We start from the raw sequence: 18278 nt of genomic DNA, 5'->3' as shown, positions 1-18278 counted from the left end.
ACTTTTCCAGAAGTAGGAGTAACCCCGCCCCTAATAAGCTTAATGTACATATCTCACAATCTACTATTATCACAACCCGCTAACATATACTAACCAAATTAGCTCAAGACGAATCTTTTAAGCACTTCTTCTCACACAATGAAAATGAATAAAATCGGGTAATTATCCCGACCACTCTCCATATAACGGTGAAAACTACTAAAAGTACGATAACTCACTAAATAAACAATTCGAAAGCATTAAATTTATGCACGGAAGAGCTATATAAGCGTTGGTATCAAAATTGCAGACTTGGCGCGATACCAATGAATATACCGAGGTAAAACTTTACACAAATGTTGCTTTTAATATACGCCTTCTGGAGTCCGAAATTTGTCCAAATCTGATCATAATCGTTCAAGCCCCATATACCGAATATGGGGACTCCAAGGACTATTGCTAACTTTTCATCGAAACTATTGGTCAATCTGTGAAATATATTTTGAATTCTTTTCTGATAGAAAGTAGTATGTCTGTATGTCAAATATCGAATTGGGTCAATACTCCCTTAGCTCCAATATACCTAATATAAAGATTTTCGAACTTCCGGCTGACCTTTTATCTTAATGAAACTGACATATTGTACTTTTACAGTAACATGTATCTTTGTGCCTTAAATCTGGGAAATACTTCCCCTAGCCCCCATATATCTAGTATAAGGATTTCCAATGATCAGCTTGAATTTATTCCTTATATATATTGGTTCATTTTGCTCATAAAATAATCAATTCACCAGAGTCGACCCTTACCTTCCGAAATCGATCAAGAATTTATTCTTGATATTTGATTTGACGGTTAGGTGACTAGTTTCATATTCTACATACCATTACAATATCATAACAAACCATATAATAGAAAGGTATACAAATATATATTTATCTTTTTCCAGTACTTATTATTTATATATTTACAACTAAATGTTATTATTTTGTCAATATACATATTTATGAAACTAGCGCCTAGCGCCGTGTGGATGTATTTTAAAAAAGTAAATAATGGATGTATAGTCCACTACAATAAATGTGCGAAGCAGCTGAAATATAATAACAGCACGACTAGTTTGATTAAACATCTGAATAAAAGACACAAAATTAATCCGTTCATGGCATTGCGATATTATAAATAAATTTTTTAACTATAAAATTAGAATCGATTACAATCGAAAGAATCGGTTCTTGTGATCGAGTGATTGATTCGTAGAATCGAAAATTAAAAAATCGAAATCGGAATCGAGAATCGATTCTTTATAAAATGTTTCCAACTCTAGTTTCCAAATGAAACTCAGAGAGCATCTATTGTAATGGTAATGGTATGTTGTAGTACGAAAATTGGATAACATCAGGTTAATTCATCCCTTCCGGTTGTTTTTATAACGTATATATCGGTTAATTAAGTAAACATATAACACTGGATACACCATATTTTAATGCTGAAAATGTGGAAAATTATCCACGATCTACCCCGCCTCTCATAAAAAACGTGAAATAATTTTCGATACCCTAGTAGACTTTATTATCAATATGTGAGAATTATCTACACGAAATAGCATGAAAACATGTTCTCAAGTATACTTGAGTACTGCCAAACATTAATGTAATAATTCGGGATCTTCGCCTGGCCCTAATATACTTGTACGCTATATAGTGATTATGAGGCTTAGCGAACATTGAACATTTGCATGGCTAAAAGGTGGGAAAATATTTTCAGGTGTTGTCGAAAAATATATTAAATAATGTTGAAGATTAATTGAAAATTCATTATTCGACGTAATGTAATGTAAATGATTATTAAAGGGGAAAATATAAGAATGCAATTATTATTATGGAAGCTCATAGAAACATTGCTTAAGGTTTTGTGAAAAAATATAGTCGTTGAGCTCTGCAAGGAATTGGTTACTTTTAACAAGATAAAAACCAGAAATTTTCATCTTTTGAAGAAGTTTTCTTAAGCTACTGTTTCATAAGGTTCGGATGGATTGGAAGGCTTTCATCAGGAAAAAAGTTGCCAACACCCTTCTAAAGCAAGAGCAACTGGTGGTTTAATAAATTCACACCAATCGAAACGAGATACGATTGCCTAGTTGTGCCGCATATACACCATTGTGGATATTTTGAATTAAATTATTTATTTTGAAGTCCATATATTAATGTTTGTACTATTTTAGTATACGCTCACAATTTTACGAATTTTTATGAATGGCTCTATTATTCTGCATTTCTGTAGCCTCTTCATTTATTATGGTCTCGTATGTTACTCCTTCATTAATAGTGGGCCCACTTACATCATCTATAAAATCACACTCTACTAATTCTTGCACTTTATAGTATTTGCAAATATTATGCAGAGCGCAGCAAATATTTTATATACTAAAAGCACCCAATTTTTTTATTATTTGGTTTTTTATGTTAATTTTTTGAATAATTTATGCTTTTATTCATTTGCATGTTGGAATAAAAACGAGAGCGAAAATGATCAGATTTCTCATATTTCAGAACACCAAAACCAAATTCACTCGTTTTTGTATTCATTTTCATTTCCACTTTCACTCGAATTCCAAAAACCGCCTGACTGATATTAAAAAGAACCTAGCATAAGCTAGGTACATATAAATGTACCATATTAGTGCAAGAAAAGGACTATCAATGGGCAACATTTTTTTTAAACTAGCAATTAGCACCCATTTTTTTTTAGATAAATTAATTATCTAAATAAAGTGGATGCAAATTGTCAATTTTCCAAAGTTAGTAGGCCGTTAGTTTTATAGATTAATTTCTACAGCAAGCACTTACTGCGATTCAGTTGACTTTAGTTGGCTGTTAAATAACGTGACGTAATTTTTAGGTCTTGATATTGAGAGAATGACAGGAACCTGTAAAAATATAAAGAATTTTATATAAAAACGATTAAAAGTTACGGTATTTTAATAATATCAGAATATGTTAATTGTATCCACTAACAATTGTTTGCAACATATAGAAATCAAAACGGCATTATTCAAAACAATATAAACTTTCTGTTGGGTCACCGATTGAGAACCAATGCATTATACGGTCATATGTTCTATTTACGATATGACAACAAAACACTAATTTTTTTGGAAGGAATAAATTCGTTATTTGATTTACTAGCAGTTTATGATTCCTTGACATCGCTAGGTACCGACTGCCAAATATCGCAAGCTATTCTTATTCATTTAATTTTGCAGAAGTCTGATGAACAGACCAACAAAAAGTGGAAGGAATCGCTAGATTTCAGAACGCTGCCGTCATAGGAGAATTGTACCACAGTTTTGGAAAGACACTGCCAATACCTGGAATCACTGGACAACACGCATGTTAGTACTTCGTCAACTCAAGGTGCTAACAAATACTCCAGTTCGAAATCAAGGAATCAACCACGAGGCTATACATTTTTCTGCTCCAACATAACTTGTACTTTCTGTTCCAGTAACAACCATCAGGTTTTTAATTGCGATCGCTTTAAGTCACTAAACATAACTCAACGTTTCGATCATGCAAAGAAAATTAGACTTTGCATCAATTGCTTATTAAAGGGATATCATGTAGCCAATTGTCCATCAAACACAGGTGCAAGGTTTGTGCACGGCAACACCACAGTTTGCTCTACCGCGGTTCTTCTTCAGGCCAACAAACACCTACTCAGGTATTTACAAAACAGGAGGCAGTCACGCATACACACAAGAATTATTCATCGCTGGATAACGTCATCCTTGCAACAGCAAAAATTTTCGTTCGTGATGCATCGGGGAGCTACAAATTGGGTACAGCACTGCTAGATTCCTGTTCACAGGTAAATTTTATTAGGGATGATTTTTCGAATCAAGAAATAAGCAAAACATACAGATTCAAAGCATCGGTTCATCGTCAACAAATATTAAATTCAAAACTTCAACTAACATCAAGTCGCAAGTCATTGGCTTCGAACTTCCATTGACTTTTTGTATTACATCGCACATTGCTTATCAACCAGATCCTGAAATCAATATTTCAACATGGAATATTCCACACAATAAACGCTCGCTGATGATGAATTTTATATTAAAAATCCACATCTCAGCGAACCGCATTATTATATACCACATCATTGTGTTCTAAAACCAAAAAGTACAACAACAATGCTTCGAAATGTATTTGACGCTTCCTGTCGAACCACATCCCAAAAATCATTAAACGATATTCAGATGGTTGGCCCTACAATTCAATGCGATTTTTTTTTTCGTTTCCGATTCCACAGGTTTTCACTCACTGCCAACATATTCAAGGAAGTTCCAGGAGTTCACCAACTGAAGATATTCGCACGTATCAACTAAATACTGTAACGTATAGAATGGCTGCTGCACCATATCTTGCTATACGGTTCTATTTAGCTGAGCAGCATTCAGAACAATTTACAATTGGCGCAAAAATCGTGAGGTCATCATTCTACGTAGACGACCTACTCTGTGGTGCTGATACTCTAACCGAACTTGTACAGATAAAGCAAAAGGTAATACAACTGTTAGAATTAGGACAGTTTAAATTAACAAAGTGGCATTCCAATTATCATCAATTCAGAGAAGACGACTCTATAAATGATCTAAACTTAGATACATCCATCACTAGTACACTTGGACTAAAATGGAACCAAAATCTTGATTGTTTAATTTTTTCATTTGAAGCAAAACTAGCACTGACTGGCCGACTTACAAAACGTTCCATTCTTTCTGTTGCATAATCACTTTACGACCCACTTGGACTTTTAGTTCCTGTTATTATACAATAACAAATTTTGTTGCAAGAAATATGGCTACTAAAGTTGGATTGGGATGAATCTGTGACACAGAATATCGAATTTGCTTGAAAAAATTTCTTAACTGCTTATCGGATCTTTCACTAATTAAAGTGCCGAGGCTCTGTTTTTCGACAGCTGTGAAATCTCTTCAGATACATGGATTTTGTGACGCATCGATTCGGCATATGGCTGCGCAATATATAATCGCGTTATCAACAAATGTGGCACTATTACTACCATTCGCCTACTCATTGCGAAGTCTAGAGTGACACCTAAGAAAAATCAACGCATTGTAACCCGGCCGTTGCTTCCTCTAGAGGATGTACTGTAAACGAACTTGTTAATTCACCGGACCAAAGTTTCTATACGAAAACTCAAATAAATGGCCAAAGAACAGCTACGACGATATCGACATGGAAGTTGTCAATGGGAAGAAACGAAAATCAGCATTCAATACAATTGTTAGCAAAATTACATTTTGGAAATTGTGAAACCGCGAAGTAACTACACCAGCATCCTTCGATTAATAGCTTGGACGTTCCGCTTCATCAATAAATTTCGACATGGTGCCAGTCTTAATGACTCACTAACACTTTCCCCACGAGAGTTACATCACGCCTTTCTTTGCATAATTTGGAATATTCAACATATACATTTCGCTAATGAAATTCATCTTTTACAGAAAGAGCTTACGATAAATGGCCCGTTACGTTATTTATTACGCCGAAGCTGATGAACCAAGTAATGGGATAGTTACCTGTCGAGCGATTAACTCCATCTAGCCCTTTTGCGCGGTGCGGGCTTGATTTCTGCGGACCAGTCAACGTATATATGCGTATTCGAGACAAAACACCTTATAAAGCGTACATTGGGATCTTCGTTTGTCTAGCGACAAAGGCGGTTCACATCGAACTAGTATCGGATCTATCCACGGACGCATTCTTGGCGTCATTGAAGCGCATGATTGGAGGAAGAGATCTACCCTCTGTGAATCTGAATTAAAGTCATTTTTATTTAAAACGGAAAACAAAGATGCTACTATAAAATATTGTGCTAATGAATTTATAAATTTTAATTTTATTCCTCCCAGAGCACCTCATTTCGGCGGTATTTGGGAGGTAGCAGTCAAATCAGCTAAGAGTCACGTTAATCGCACCATCAAAAATGCAAGACCCACAGCCGAGGGCACTCCCAGAGCGGAGATTGTCAGCTAACATCAGCAACGTACAACGATGGAATCAGGTCACAAGCATTGAACAGATGTTTTGGAACAGATGGTCAAATAAATACATCAACGAACTTCAAGTACGATCAAAGTGGTTTTCGGAGCGACCAACCATTAACAACAACTCAATGGTTATCATCCATGAAGACAACCTACCACCTCAAAAATGGCACATTGGAAGAGTTATAAACTGTTTTCCAAAAAAGAACTCTAAAGTGCGTGTGGTGGACATTCGAACAACGAAAGGAATCATTCACAAGCTAGCACTTCTACCTGTTTGAAATGCTTTTCAACGGGGCCGGGATGTTGGTCACCGATTGAGAACCAATGCATTATACGGTCATATGTTCTAATACACTTTCTGCTATTTCTTGTTCTCTATATATTTGCCTAAAATATTCCAGGGCAAGCATTAGAAGTCATTCACCTCAAAGCATGTATTTGCATTGTGTACATACTTACATATTTATTTGCTTGCTTGCTCTTGCTTTGTACATCTATGCTACCGCTATGTTTTCGTCCACGCAATTACATGAATATTTGTTTGTGCACATTAGCTAGCGCCATTAAACATGTACTAAGCTTAATACGTAAGCAGCCTCTTGCAATGCTGCGTTCCCATTTTTTATATTTCCCTTTTTATTAATAACAATAATATAATATATTATATACGAAGGAGCAATAGCGTAAAATATGTACTTGGGTTATTCTCCTTTTATGAACTGTTAAAGGTATATAACTTACATACTTATGTATATATGCATTAATACAAAACAAAACTATGTATTTAACGGTACTGAAATATTGTTTAGAATATAATATTATTTAAGGAGAAGAGTTTTGCAAATAAAGTTAGTCTAATAGCTGACCACACATTGCATCATCACTCGGCCCTTTGTATTTTATCGCTGTTTCAGCTGATATTTGCGCGGTTATAAAAAAAGCTTTGTAGCCCTACACTTTCATAAGCTAGTAATCAATAATGCTACAAATTTAAAATTTTTTGTATGACGGAAAAATTGTATACATGTTCATATTTTAAATAAAATACATATATTCCAATAATATTAAGATACCGTTTAGCAAACTTTGATCTTTGTTTGGAAGAAATTTTTTAGCCCAAATTTCAGTAGTAGAAACAGCTTTATTGGAGGAAGAAAATGCACTTCTAAACAGGTAAGTAAGGACTAAGTTTGGGTGTAAATGAACTTTTCATATATTAAACAAGTAAAGAAGGTCCAAATTCTTATTAAGTTAGACTCATTTAGTTTAATTACAAAGTTTTAATTTGTCTCCGAAATATTTATTTTAAAATCAACCTAATTAACTCAAATATATACATATGCTATATAAACTCATAATAGTCCGGCCAAGTTAGACCAAAAAATGAGAGTGAAGATACATAAAATCACAACAGGCTGAAAAATTTTGAGATCGTTTAAAATATAATTATAAATAAAATTTCAAAGCTCCCAATTTTTCACCTGGATGGAAAAACTTCTTTTCAAGGAAAGAGGCCAAAAATATGATTTTTTGCGACAAAATTGTAGATTATAAACTTATTTTAGTTTATATTATTTATAGTTCATGTAGAAGTAGGTATGTACATATGTATGTATGTTCCCTTCTTTACTGGAATGCGTCAGAAGGATTGGTTCAATAAAGTGAGTGTTGTTAGTTTTTTTATTTTTGCTAATTTTAACCAGTTTTATCACACAGTAGGTAAAGCGATGTTTCCAGGACAATGATCAAAAACTTATGATTATGATCCAAGTAAGTTGTTGTCTTAAGGCTAACCACCGCAAAGCTTTAAATAATTTCGAAGAAGCAAGCAATAGGTGAGATATGTATTGTTTACGTTAACACATGCAAGTAATAAATAGCGAAACCTTTTGTTTTGCACACTCTTTCAAATGACTCATTGACAAACAATTTTATGTTATAGAAGTTGTGAAAACATTTCTTTCAGTTACTGAGGGCAAATACAGAGATTACTTATTTAAGTTATAAAGGATGTTTAAGTTATTGAGGTTTTGGGCTCTGATGGGAAGGGAACATATAATTTTTTGAAGTTAAAGAGGTTTTTAAGTTACCGAGATTTGATCTATCGAGGTCCTACTGTATATGTTTAAATATTTTTCTATCGATTATTATAACTTACACTTAAAATATAAGATATACATAAGTTATGATTATAAGAATATCAGGCAGAAAGAAACCCAGTCTCTTAAGTTATGCGCCATTGTGACCCTCAGAGAACATACGACTCCTGTTCAAGAGTATGCGGGCTATCTTATACCTGCTATGACAAATAAAATACCGTCAGTCTTGAAAACTACGCTCTAGTGAAACACGTGTTTATTCTAACCTACAAGGTGCAATTTAAAAGTTTCAGGACTTTTATTAAAAAACGAATATTATTTGTTTTTTTTTTTGAAAAATTTATTGGTCGCCTTCAAAATAGTCTCCTTCCGCCTGAATACAACGTTTTGCACGTTCAAGAAGGTTATCAAATGACTTTTTTAGGCCATTTGTCGGTATCAGCATTGCGGTTTCCTTTCATGGCCAAATGTAGTTTTCCGAACAAATAAAAATCGCAGGGTGCCATATCAGGCGAATAGGGTGAATGGTTGATGATATGAATGCGATTTTTGGTCAAAAAATCTGTCTGATTCTGAGGTCTTTTTCGTGTTGTTTCAAAGTGTGCGGGACAAATCGAGCACAAACCTTTCTGAGGCCCAAATTTTCCGTCAAAATACGATAAATCGACGCTGCGGATATTGATAATTCCGATTCCATATATTTAAGCGATGATTTCGCCTATTTTTTAATGGATTCACGCACACTTTCCGTGTTTTTTTCGTTCACAACATCTTTTGGCCGGCCTGAACGTTCGCCGTCTTCCAAGTCCACCCGTCCCTCTTGAAAACGTTTAAACCACTCGTGAATACGGCTACGGGATAGACAATCATCGCCATAAACTTGTTTCATCATTTGATGAGTTTTGGTAAAAGTTTTACCAAGTTTAAAAGAAAACTTAATGTTGGCTCTTTGTTCGATGCTCATTTTCCGACCGCCACTACAAATGTTATGTCACATGTAGCGCGATATCTCAGCTGTTATACAAGTCAGCTGTTATATTAATTTTATACGACAACACTGAAGAATTCACAATTGAGGGATAACAATTTCAGACAGATGGCGCCACTAGAAGCCGCGTTATTTAAAAAGTCCTGGATCTTTTGAATTGTACCTTGTATATCTTGCTGTTTTGAGTTTTATAATAAACATTTCTGAATATTGTTTTATTTGTGCTAAAATATTAGGTGAAGGTAAAGTTACTACTGAAGACATTAATTGATGCAAGTATCGAAAGGGCCCATAAATTTTCGGAATATCTTAAAAATCGGAAATATGTGACTTTACATGAAAGTTGCCCTAAAAATTATACTAGGAAGTCTTCTATTGCTGCCACTAATAAAAGACAACGTGATGAACAAGTTCACTACCTCATAGGTGGAAACGTGTTCATATCATAACTATTACAACTTTTCTAAATTTTTGAATCGTTATATCTCCGAAACATTGGCTAGTGGGAAAAATATACTTATACATGTTTTATAGAAAATTTTATAATCTATAATTTTGGTTGGAGATATATTTATGAGAAAACTTACCATATTACGCAATATCGCAAAAAACATCATATTTTGATCTTGACTTTGAATCGAATTTTTTCAATAAGGGAAAGATGGGGAACTTTGAAATTTTATTTTTAATTATATTTTAAACAATCTCACCGATTTTCACTGGCTGTCAGTGCCTACGGCTCAGCTTTTCAAAATGGTATTGTTATTTTCATTATGTTATATTATGGTATTTGTCACGTGCGCAATTTAATTAGTTTGATTTATGTACATATATTTTTTAATTAGATTTTCATGATTAAGGCTAGTTCCTTGAAAAATTGGTTTATTATTTCGATGTTTGTTTTTGTGATGTTTGTAAGTAAATCTCTTGGAGCAACTTGCCCGAAGATTCTTTCTCGCGTGGGTTTTAATTTTTTGCAGTCCTGGATTAGGTGGTCTGTGGATAATAATCCTTTGCAGAAGGGACATGGTTTTTTGGGAGTCCCTGTCAGGAGGTGTTCGTGTGTCAATTTACTGTGGCCTATTCGTAGGCGAACCATTATTGTAGACTGCTGCCTTGGGGTTGTTTTTTGGTATGTTGCCCTTGTGCCCTTTGGATTTAATGTGACGTATCGATGGGGGTCTTGCTGCCACTCTATTTCCTTTTTTACAGTTAAACTGCGAGCAATGTAATTTGACAAATCTTTTGGTTCAGTTGTGTGAAAATTTAGGTACGCTGCTTGGCCTGCGGAACGTGTGGCGGAATCGGCGAATTCATTTCCGGTCCGGTTGGTGTCCATATTAGTTTGGTTTTTTTGCTGTATCTGAGAAAATTTCTGATGTTGTTTAATAAGGGGTTGTTGTTGTAAATGTTTTTCACCGCTTCGATGACGGACATGCTATCAGTGCAGATGGCAAATTTCCCTTTGTTGTGGCTTGCAAAATCCAATGCTTGTTCAATGGCTGTTGCTTCCGCTGTAAATATCGAACAATATGGTTCGAGTATGCCTACGGCAATCAGTGATCCGTCTTCGTGTACTACGGCTAATGTTGTTGTAAACTCGGATTTGGAGTCGTGGAATAATTTACGATGAATGACAGGGTAGACATCGTTTTAATTATTTTTGTAGAGTGTGATGTCGTAGCTCGATGACTCAAGCATCGGGGATTTTTGGATGGTTTTTGCTTTTGTACCGTGCTTACTGATTTGTAGCATTTTGCAATAACTGACACATCTGCGGATGTAAATCTTTTATCGAAAATAATTCCTAATATTTTGAGATCATTTACAATTTCGATAGGTTTGGTTTTGAACATAAGATTAGTAGGGTGACAATTGGATTTTTGGCAGATGGGTAATATAATATTTTACATTTGGAGAGGGACGCGCCAGAGTTTAGTCTCCATATTTCTATTTTTTTAGTATGTTTAAAAATATGTTATTTACAATTTTTATATCTTTGATTTTAGTGAAAATTATAGCATCGTCTGCATAAAGCGAAAGGCTTATATTTTTATATTTTAGTATTACATTTGATACTTGTTCAAATGATATGATAAATAAAACTACTGAAAGTGGTGATCCTTGTGGAATACCATTGTATAGGTTGAAGTGGTTTGACAAGGTATTATTTATCCTTACCCAAAAAGTGCGATTTGTCATGAAGGCCTTTATGATGTTAAAGGTTTTCTGACCAACGCCCCACTCTTCAAGCTGTGACAGTATCGTATGGATTCCTACACGATCAAACGCCTTTTCGAAGTCTGTCGATAATACTGTGACATGATTTTTGTCGAAAGAGCGTTTGACGCGTAATGTTGGATGTGGAGCAGAGAGTCTATCGTGCTTTGCTTTTGAATGCCCCCTGATTATGTCTTATTAATTTGTTATTGATTAAAAACCACATTAGGCTTTTAGCCAAGAGTTTTTCGAAAATTTTACTCATGCATGTCAACAGAGAGATTGGACGGCATTCGCAAATTTCATTTGTAGGTTTATTGGGTTTGGGTATAGGTAAAACGATTTCAAAGCGCCACGTGTGAGATTATCGGCCAGAATCGAATATATTGTTAAATGTGTGTAGGAGTTGTATTTTTGCGGCGGTGGGTTGATGTTTGAGCATGGGGTAGGATATTCTGTCATATCCTGGGGTGATCCCCTTTGAATGCTGTAGAGCTAGCTCCAATTCTATAAAAGTGATTTCAGAATCTAGATCGATTGCTGTTTTTGATGTTGGCTGAAAAATGTATGATTTGGCTATAGTAACGCTTTTCGCAGCCTTGTACTCTGACGAAAAATTTGAGTCATTTGAGTAATTTGACCACGTTTCTGCAAAGGAATTTGCTATTTCTATTGAAGAAATAAGTAGGCTTTGATTGTAGTTGATTAACCTAATTGGTGTATAGGGGACTTCTGTTAACGATGGTCGTAATCGGACCACTGCCACGCCCACAAAACGCTATTAATCAAAAACAAACAAATTGTCATAACTAAGCTCCACAATAAGTTACAAAGCTCGTATTTGGCACACAGGATTGCATTAAGGAGGGGCATCTGCGGTTAAAATTTGTTTTAAAAAGTGCGCGTGGTTCCACCCCTAATAGGGTTAATGTGGATATCTCCTAAACTGCTAAAGCTATAATAACAAAATTCACTGAGTACAAATGTTTTCAGCACCTCTATCTACGGTGTGAAATCGGGTGACAACCCCGCCCACTCCCCATACAACGGCACTGTTAAAAACTACTAAAAGCACGATAAATCAAGCACTAAACACGCCAGAATCATTAAATTTTAACATAGGGATCGTATGAGCTGACTTAATAGGAGCCGCGTTCGAAATTAGACCATGGGCGTGGCACCGCCCACATGTAGATGAAAACCCATATCTTAGGATCTGCTTAACTGATTTCAACCAAATTCGGTACATAATATTCTTCTCATATTTCTATGCCATAGTGCGAAAATGAGCGAAATCGGATTACAACCACGCCTATTTCCCATATAACACCATTTTAAATTCCATCTGATTTTTTCACTTTCCACTATGCAAATCAAACAAAAATTATTGTATCAGGGTAAAACTTTGCGTGAATAATGCGTTTGAAGTATGCCACCTTGCGACCAAAAATTGTCTAAATCCGATCAAAACTATTCAAGTCCCTAGGTACTGAATTTGTTGACCCCAGTGCCTATAGTTGCCTTTTTACCGAAAATATCGGTCAATGTGTAAGACATTTATTTGAAATTAATATAATAATATAAATAAATAAAACCCTCGATAATAGTATGTTTGTATCTTAAAATGGGTTCAAACGAATCAATACTTCCTATAGCCTTCATATACCTAATATAAAGATTTTTGAACTTTCGGGTGACTTTATACCGCATATATCGGCCAATATGTGAGTTATTTATCTCACTGAAAATGAGAGAGCGTGTTTTACTCATAACAAGGTATTTTTGTGCCTAAAATGGATGAAATCGAGTGAAAATTTTACCTGGCCCCCATGTAACTAAATTTAATTTATTTTCGAACATTCGTCTGAGTTTACTCCATATGATTGGCGATGGTATGTGAGGTACCTTAATGAAACAGTGGGAGCATTTTTATTAGTATGTGGCATGTTAGTAGTATGTAGTATTGGCAAAAATTCATAAAATCGGATTAATGCTACCCTCTACTCTACCATATACTACTTATAATACTTCTGGTATGTCGGTCAGTGAGTATTAAAATTTTTTTTATATATAATATAAAATTGCTTCAAAATATGTTCTCTATGCTCGAGTATAGCTGAGCAATGTTTATATTTTTCTCTATTCCCAATATATTAATGATTTCCGTCTTTCCTCTTGACTTTAAACCGTTCCGGTTGATCAAAGTGTGATATTTTAATGTAATTAAGTGGATAAGTTTTCTTAAAAATTATGTGGTTTGACGCTGAATTAGAATGAAAATAGTATATACCTTGATCTAAACCTTACACCTTCATATAATGAATTCCGATCCTCTGGTTGACGTTTTCCACACAAGCTTATAATATAAAATTTAGCCACTTTGGTCGAGTTAATATCACATTCATACTTATGTATATCTCACTTCAAGATGTTTTTTATAATTTTCGCTGACGCAAACTAAAATATAGCAATAAAACTGAGACTTAGTTTATGGCCTTTAATATAAGTCAAGAAGATACCAAATTTGATTGTAATTTAATCACGATTTCATTTAATAATGGATGTTTAATTCTTTCTCAACTTTGCCACACCTGAAGGAATTTCCTGGCCTTTGATTCTTGCGTCTTGCAAGAGTATAAAATTCGTGGTTCCGCCCTAGTACCCATTATCGGGTATATATTGACTCTAGCTCCAACATACTTTATGTAAAAAATTCAAACTTCCTTTTGGCTTCATATAAACGTAAAACATTAGATATACAACAGTTTAATGCCAAAAATGTATGAAATCGATCCACGAATTTCCCCAGCATACATGTACTGCTTATGGTATAATCTTATGGTATAATTTATTTCGTTAATTTTATATTTTAATGCAATTAAATGGACAGTTTTTCTTAAAAATAATGAGGTTTATCGCTTCATATGAAATTGGTCTAGACCTTTGTTTAAACCTTATAACCCTAAGATACTGATTTCCGCTCCTTTTGTACAACAGCAACCTCATATACCCCACATATTAAATCTAACCCCTTTGGTTCAGTTTATATCACATATACCATGTTTGAGTTAAGCAGCTTCTTTTTGTTCAAGTTAACATTTCGGAGAAAAAATAGTATCTATCTAAAATAGTAAATCTATGGTCAATAACATAAGTTAATAAGATACCAAATAATAAATGTTGAATTCTTTCGCAACATTTTTATACTTTCGCAACATGTTGCAACAGAGTATAGTTTTGTTCACCAAACAGTTGTTTGCATCACCTAAAACTAATCGAGAGAGATATAGATTTATATATAAAAATATTTCTTCTAATATTTGGTGATAATCAGTGGATAATTATATTTTCTTAGCCATAATGTTGAACTTATAACAAAATATACCAGACAACAATGTAAAAAAGTTTCTTAGAGTGCTGGACTTTGTATAGAGCAAAAATATATTTCTAGAAAAATTCGCGTGAGATAAATATTAGTAGTGTAGTATCAAAAGGACTACAGATCCCTTTTATGTGGTAATAGAAAAACTGCGACCCCATCGGTTAAAATGCTTTTATCTATTATTTCAGTTTTGCGACACATTTTAATATAAAGGTCATGAGGTGAACTGTAAACTCAAGAAAATTACATTTAAGTACTTTTTGGGATTTACCCAGCGCCGTTGGCAGCTTTAGAAAGGTTTAGATATTAAGACAGAAAGAAGAAAATCTACATATCTGCTCTACATATGTGTGTATCATACTTAATTATATGTAAGTTATTGTTAATTTAGCCTTCATGAGCAGACCTTTCAAAATAGGTACCATAGATCCCTGTTTTAAAAAGCGTTAGATAAAAGCAATTTACGGAGAGGTTTTCCAAACACTTTATTTCAATATAATGAAATAAACTACATATTTCTAAAATATAAATATAACTAAATAATCTGTATCAAGTACGTAAGCTGTGTGTATAAAAATATACTATAATAAAAATATTATACTCTGTAGCAACATGTTGCAAGAGTATAATAAATATCAGTACACTGTGTTTGTAGTTTCAGTTACACTACATTTCTTGACCAGCAAAGTGCTGTATTCAAACTAATTTCAGTGTATTAGTTATATAGTGTTTAAACTATTGTTATATACAGTGGCAAGTAAAACCGTATTATATACAGTGGCGAGCAAACACATATACATATGTGCATCAGTATACCATAGTACCTATACACCGAACAGGAAAGGAGTCAGAGCAAGGGTTCAATTACAGTGAAAGAGAGCAGCACCTAGGATCCAACTTTTCAGACCCGGACGGACGGAATTATGTAAGTATTATATATAAGTATTTTATATATTAAGCCATTTATTATTTATTAATTATGCCTAGATTAAGTAGAAAATCTGTATTACTAAGTCGTCTTCAGAATGAAAGACGTATGAGAGTTCTTCGTGCAAACTCTTTATATAGAGATAGTGAGCAGTCACAAGCTACTGTAAGTCACGCTAATCGTAGATTATATTCCGATGTACGTCTGTCCGAACAAATTATCAATACAAATCAACATAGAACCAGGCGGAAAAATCTCAAGGCACATTCTTTTGAACAAAATTTAAATACTGTTTAACATAGGGCAAGACGTCTAAGTCCCCTAATCCGCTCTGAAGAGCAAATAAGAAGTACTCAAGGCCATATATCTCTGTGTTCGATCTGTTGAGCAAGTTGTAAATACTGTTCAACATAGAACAAGGCGGCAAGATCCACAAATTCGCTCTGAAGAGCAAATAAGAGATACTCGAGGTCATAGGTCTCGGAGTGAAGACCCCGAGGTTCGATCTGTTGAGCAAGTTGTAAATACTGTTCAACATAGAACAAGGCGGCAAGATCCACAAATTCGCTCTGAAGAGCAAATAAGAGATACTCGAAAAAGTCCCGAGGTATGTTATGATGAGCAAAGTAGGACCACTAGGAGAACAAGAAATCCTGAGTATAGGAATTAAGAGCGCATTCAATATCAAATGCAAAGAGAACATGCAAGAAGAAATCCTGAAATAGGGATAGAGGAGCGTGATAGAGAAACACAACGTCGACAGCTTAGTAGGAGGGGTATGAGGGAAGAAATTTGAATCAGAGACGTCTTAGACAAAGTCAAGTTTGCCTTTGTAGAGATAACCCGGTCAATAGGCAAATTGCAAACGAGAGACAGTCCCAACGAATCCGATTAACGTGGGAAAATAATGTTATATAAAATGATTATAGTGGCAATTTAACAGATTTCAAAAACATTTATTTCCAAATTATAAATAAGGGCCCTACTGAAATACGTATTTGCTGCGGCGGATTATGGTTTTCACACTAAATTCGCAAACTAAATTTCGAAACTATTGCGCAAGGTCACCAGAATGCTGCATCCGCCTTCTATTTAATGCAAAAATTTCCTTAGGAAGATGGAAATTACAATTTTTGTGCTACTTGACGGTCTAGACTTTCCTGAAATACCGGATTGTTTGAAAGATTTAACCCCAATTGAAGAACGTCTCATAATGCCTAGATTGCCTTTTATGACAATCCGTCCGTTAGGATATCAAGGTTAGAGATCTCTCAAAGGTGCTGTTATTAATATACCAATTTCTGTTAACAATATTGTGACATCCCTTCCAAGGCCCTTTGATGAGGCTCATGTGATACAAATTCACTTAAGAAAGCGTTTGGAGTACAATCATGATTACATGATCGATACCATACGCCACGCAAAGATTATGGAAGCTTTGCAATTCTTAGTATCGTGAGCACAATATTTATATTAATGAGAACTGGACTTCAGAATTTAATTACCAAGAAGAAGTTCCGTTTGTTGCATCTGCAGAGGACTTCCGATTGGTTCAATCCTTTCATGCGGTACAAATTTCTCATGATAATCGCTCAGGAAATAGTATTCCCATGGATCTTTTACCTTCCGAGCTAAGCCCAGGCGGTTAAGAAACTCTTTTGGACAATATTCCTGTAGAAAACTGGACTGTAACCGTTTAGTCATAGCGCCAGATGAAGGACTAAGACCAATTGACATAATTCAGAAGAGTTGTCATTTGAAACAATATACGTTGGGCAGAAACGTACATGCTCTGAAACATATAGCAAGATAATACGTTCTGAAATTCGGCGTTTTAACAGAAGAGCGTATACCATTCCTAAACTGTTCTATGATTACAAAAAATTAGAACTGCTACAAATAAATAATAGTATATCCATTTGCCTTAGAAAGTTTTCAGGCCGCAACCAAGTTACGGCCCGAAAACTTTGTTCAAAACTTGATTCAACACGATGATGGTTACAAGGTTTTGAAAGGCGTTAGATCCTCTCCTGCGCACTGGGAAGCTGAGAAGAAAAAGGCAATCGCTATGATTCGCCAATTTGGGCTTCTAACCTTCTTTATCACTTTATCGGAAGCGGAAGCCAACAGTTTAACAACCCAAAATAGATATCGCTTAATTCGGTCAGACGCGGTTACTTGTGCTAGATATTTTGACTACCGCTATCGACAAATTCTTAAACTTTTTAAAGATAATGCCGGCATTTTTGGAGAGCAGTGGAAAGTGGAGTATAAACAGAGAGGTTCCCCGCGTGTACATGGCAGTATTGGCCTAATAATGCTCCCAGGATCAACCTTCAAGATCCTCAGACATTCCCTGATGTCATTAGTTGTATTGACAATTATATTTCTACAGATGGTTCAGTTAGCCACTTACAAAATTTGGGTTATCAAACGCATAACCAAAGTCGGTCTTGTACTAGGGAAATAAGAGGACAACCGTTTTGTCGTTTTAGTATACTATATCCACCAATGCCTTCAACGCAAATATAGTTACCTCTTACAGAAACAAGTCAAAACTCAGAAAGATACAAGGAAAACTTTTTCAAAATTCAAAACCTATT

The 18278-nt window shown here is 34.8% G+C and overlaps 1 protein-coding gene and 1 long non-coding RNA gene across 11 annotated transcripts in view; one reads left to right on the top strand and one right to left on the bottom strand.

The window, feature by feature from the left end:
* LOC106623794 (aminopeptidase N) overlaps window positions 1-18278 on the bottom strand; it is a 206452-nt gene that overhangs the window by 115253 nt on the left and 72921 nt on the right. For all 7 annotated transcript variants that reach the window (XM_036374029.2, XM_036374026.2, XM_036374027.2 and 4 more), the window contains one exon: window positions 2829-2908. In XM_036374029.2, the coding sequence (XP_036229922.2) occupies window positions 2829-2908 (80 nt within the window). The remainder of the gene's footprint in view (window positions 1-2828; window positions 2909-18278) is intronic.
* On the top strand, window positions 1274-7126 carry LOC118683065 (uncharacterized). Of its 4 annotated transcripts, XR_011397982.1 has the most exons (4): window positions 1355-1728; window positions 3245-3849; window positions 4294-4545; window positions 4614-7126. It is a non-coding gene; the product is annotated as an uncharacterized lncRNA (long non-coding RNA). The 4 variants fall into 4 exon arrangements; XR_004978890.2 differs by lacking the exon at window positions 1355-1728 and adding an exon at window positions 1274-1348 and having other exon boundaries at window positions 4294-7126; XR_004978891.2 differs by lacking the exon at window positions 1355-1728 and adding an exon at window positions 1318-1342 and having other exon boundaries at window positions 4294-7126.

Source organism: Bactrocera oleae, chromosome 2 (assembly GCF_042242935.1).
Source record: "Bactrocera oleae isolate idBacOlea1 chromosome 2, idBacOlea1, whole genome shotgun sequence".
NCBI classification, from domain to species: Eukaryota; Metazoa; Arthropoda; class Insecta; order Diptera; family Tephritidae; genus Bactrocera; species Bactrocera oleae.
This window is presented reverse-complemented; position numbering and strand designations above follow the sequence as displayed.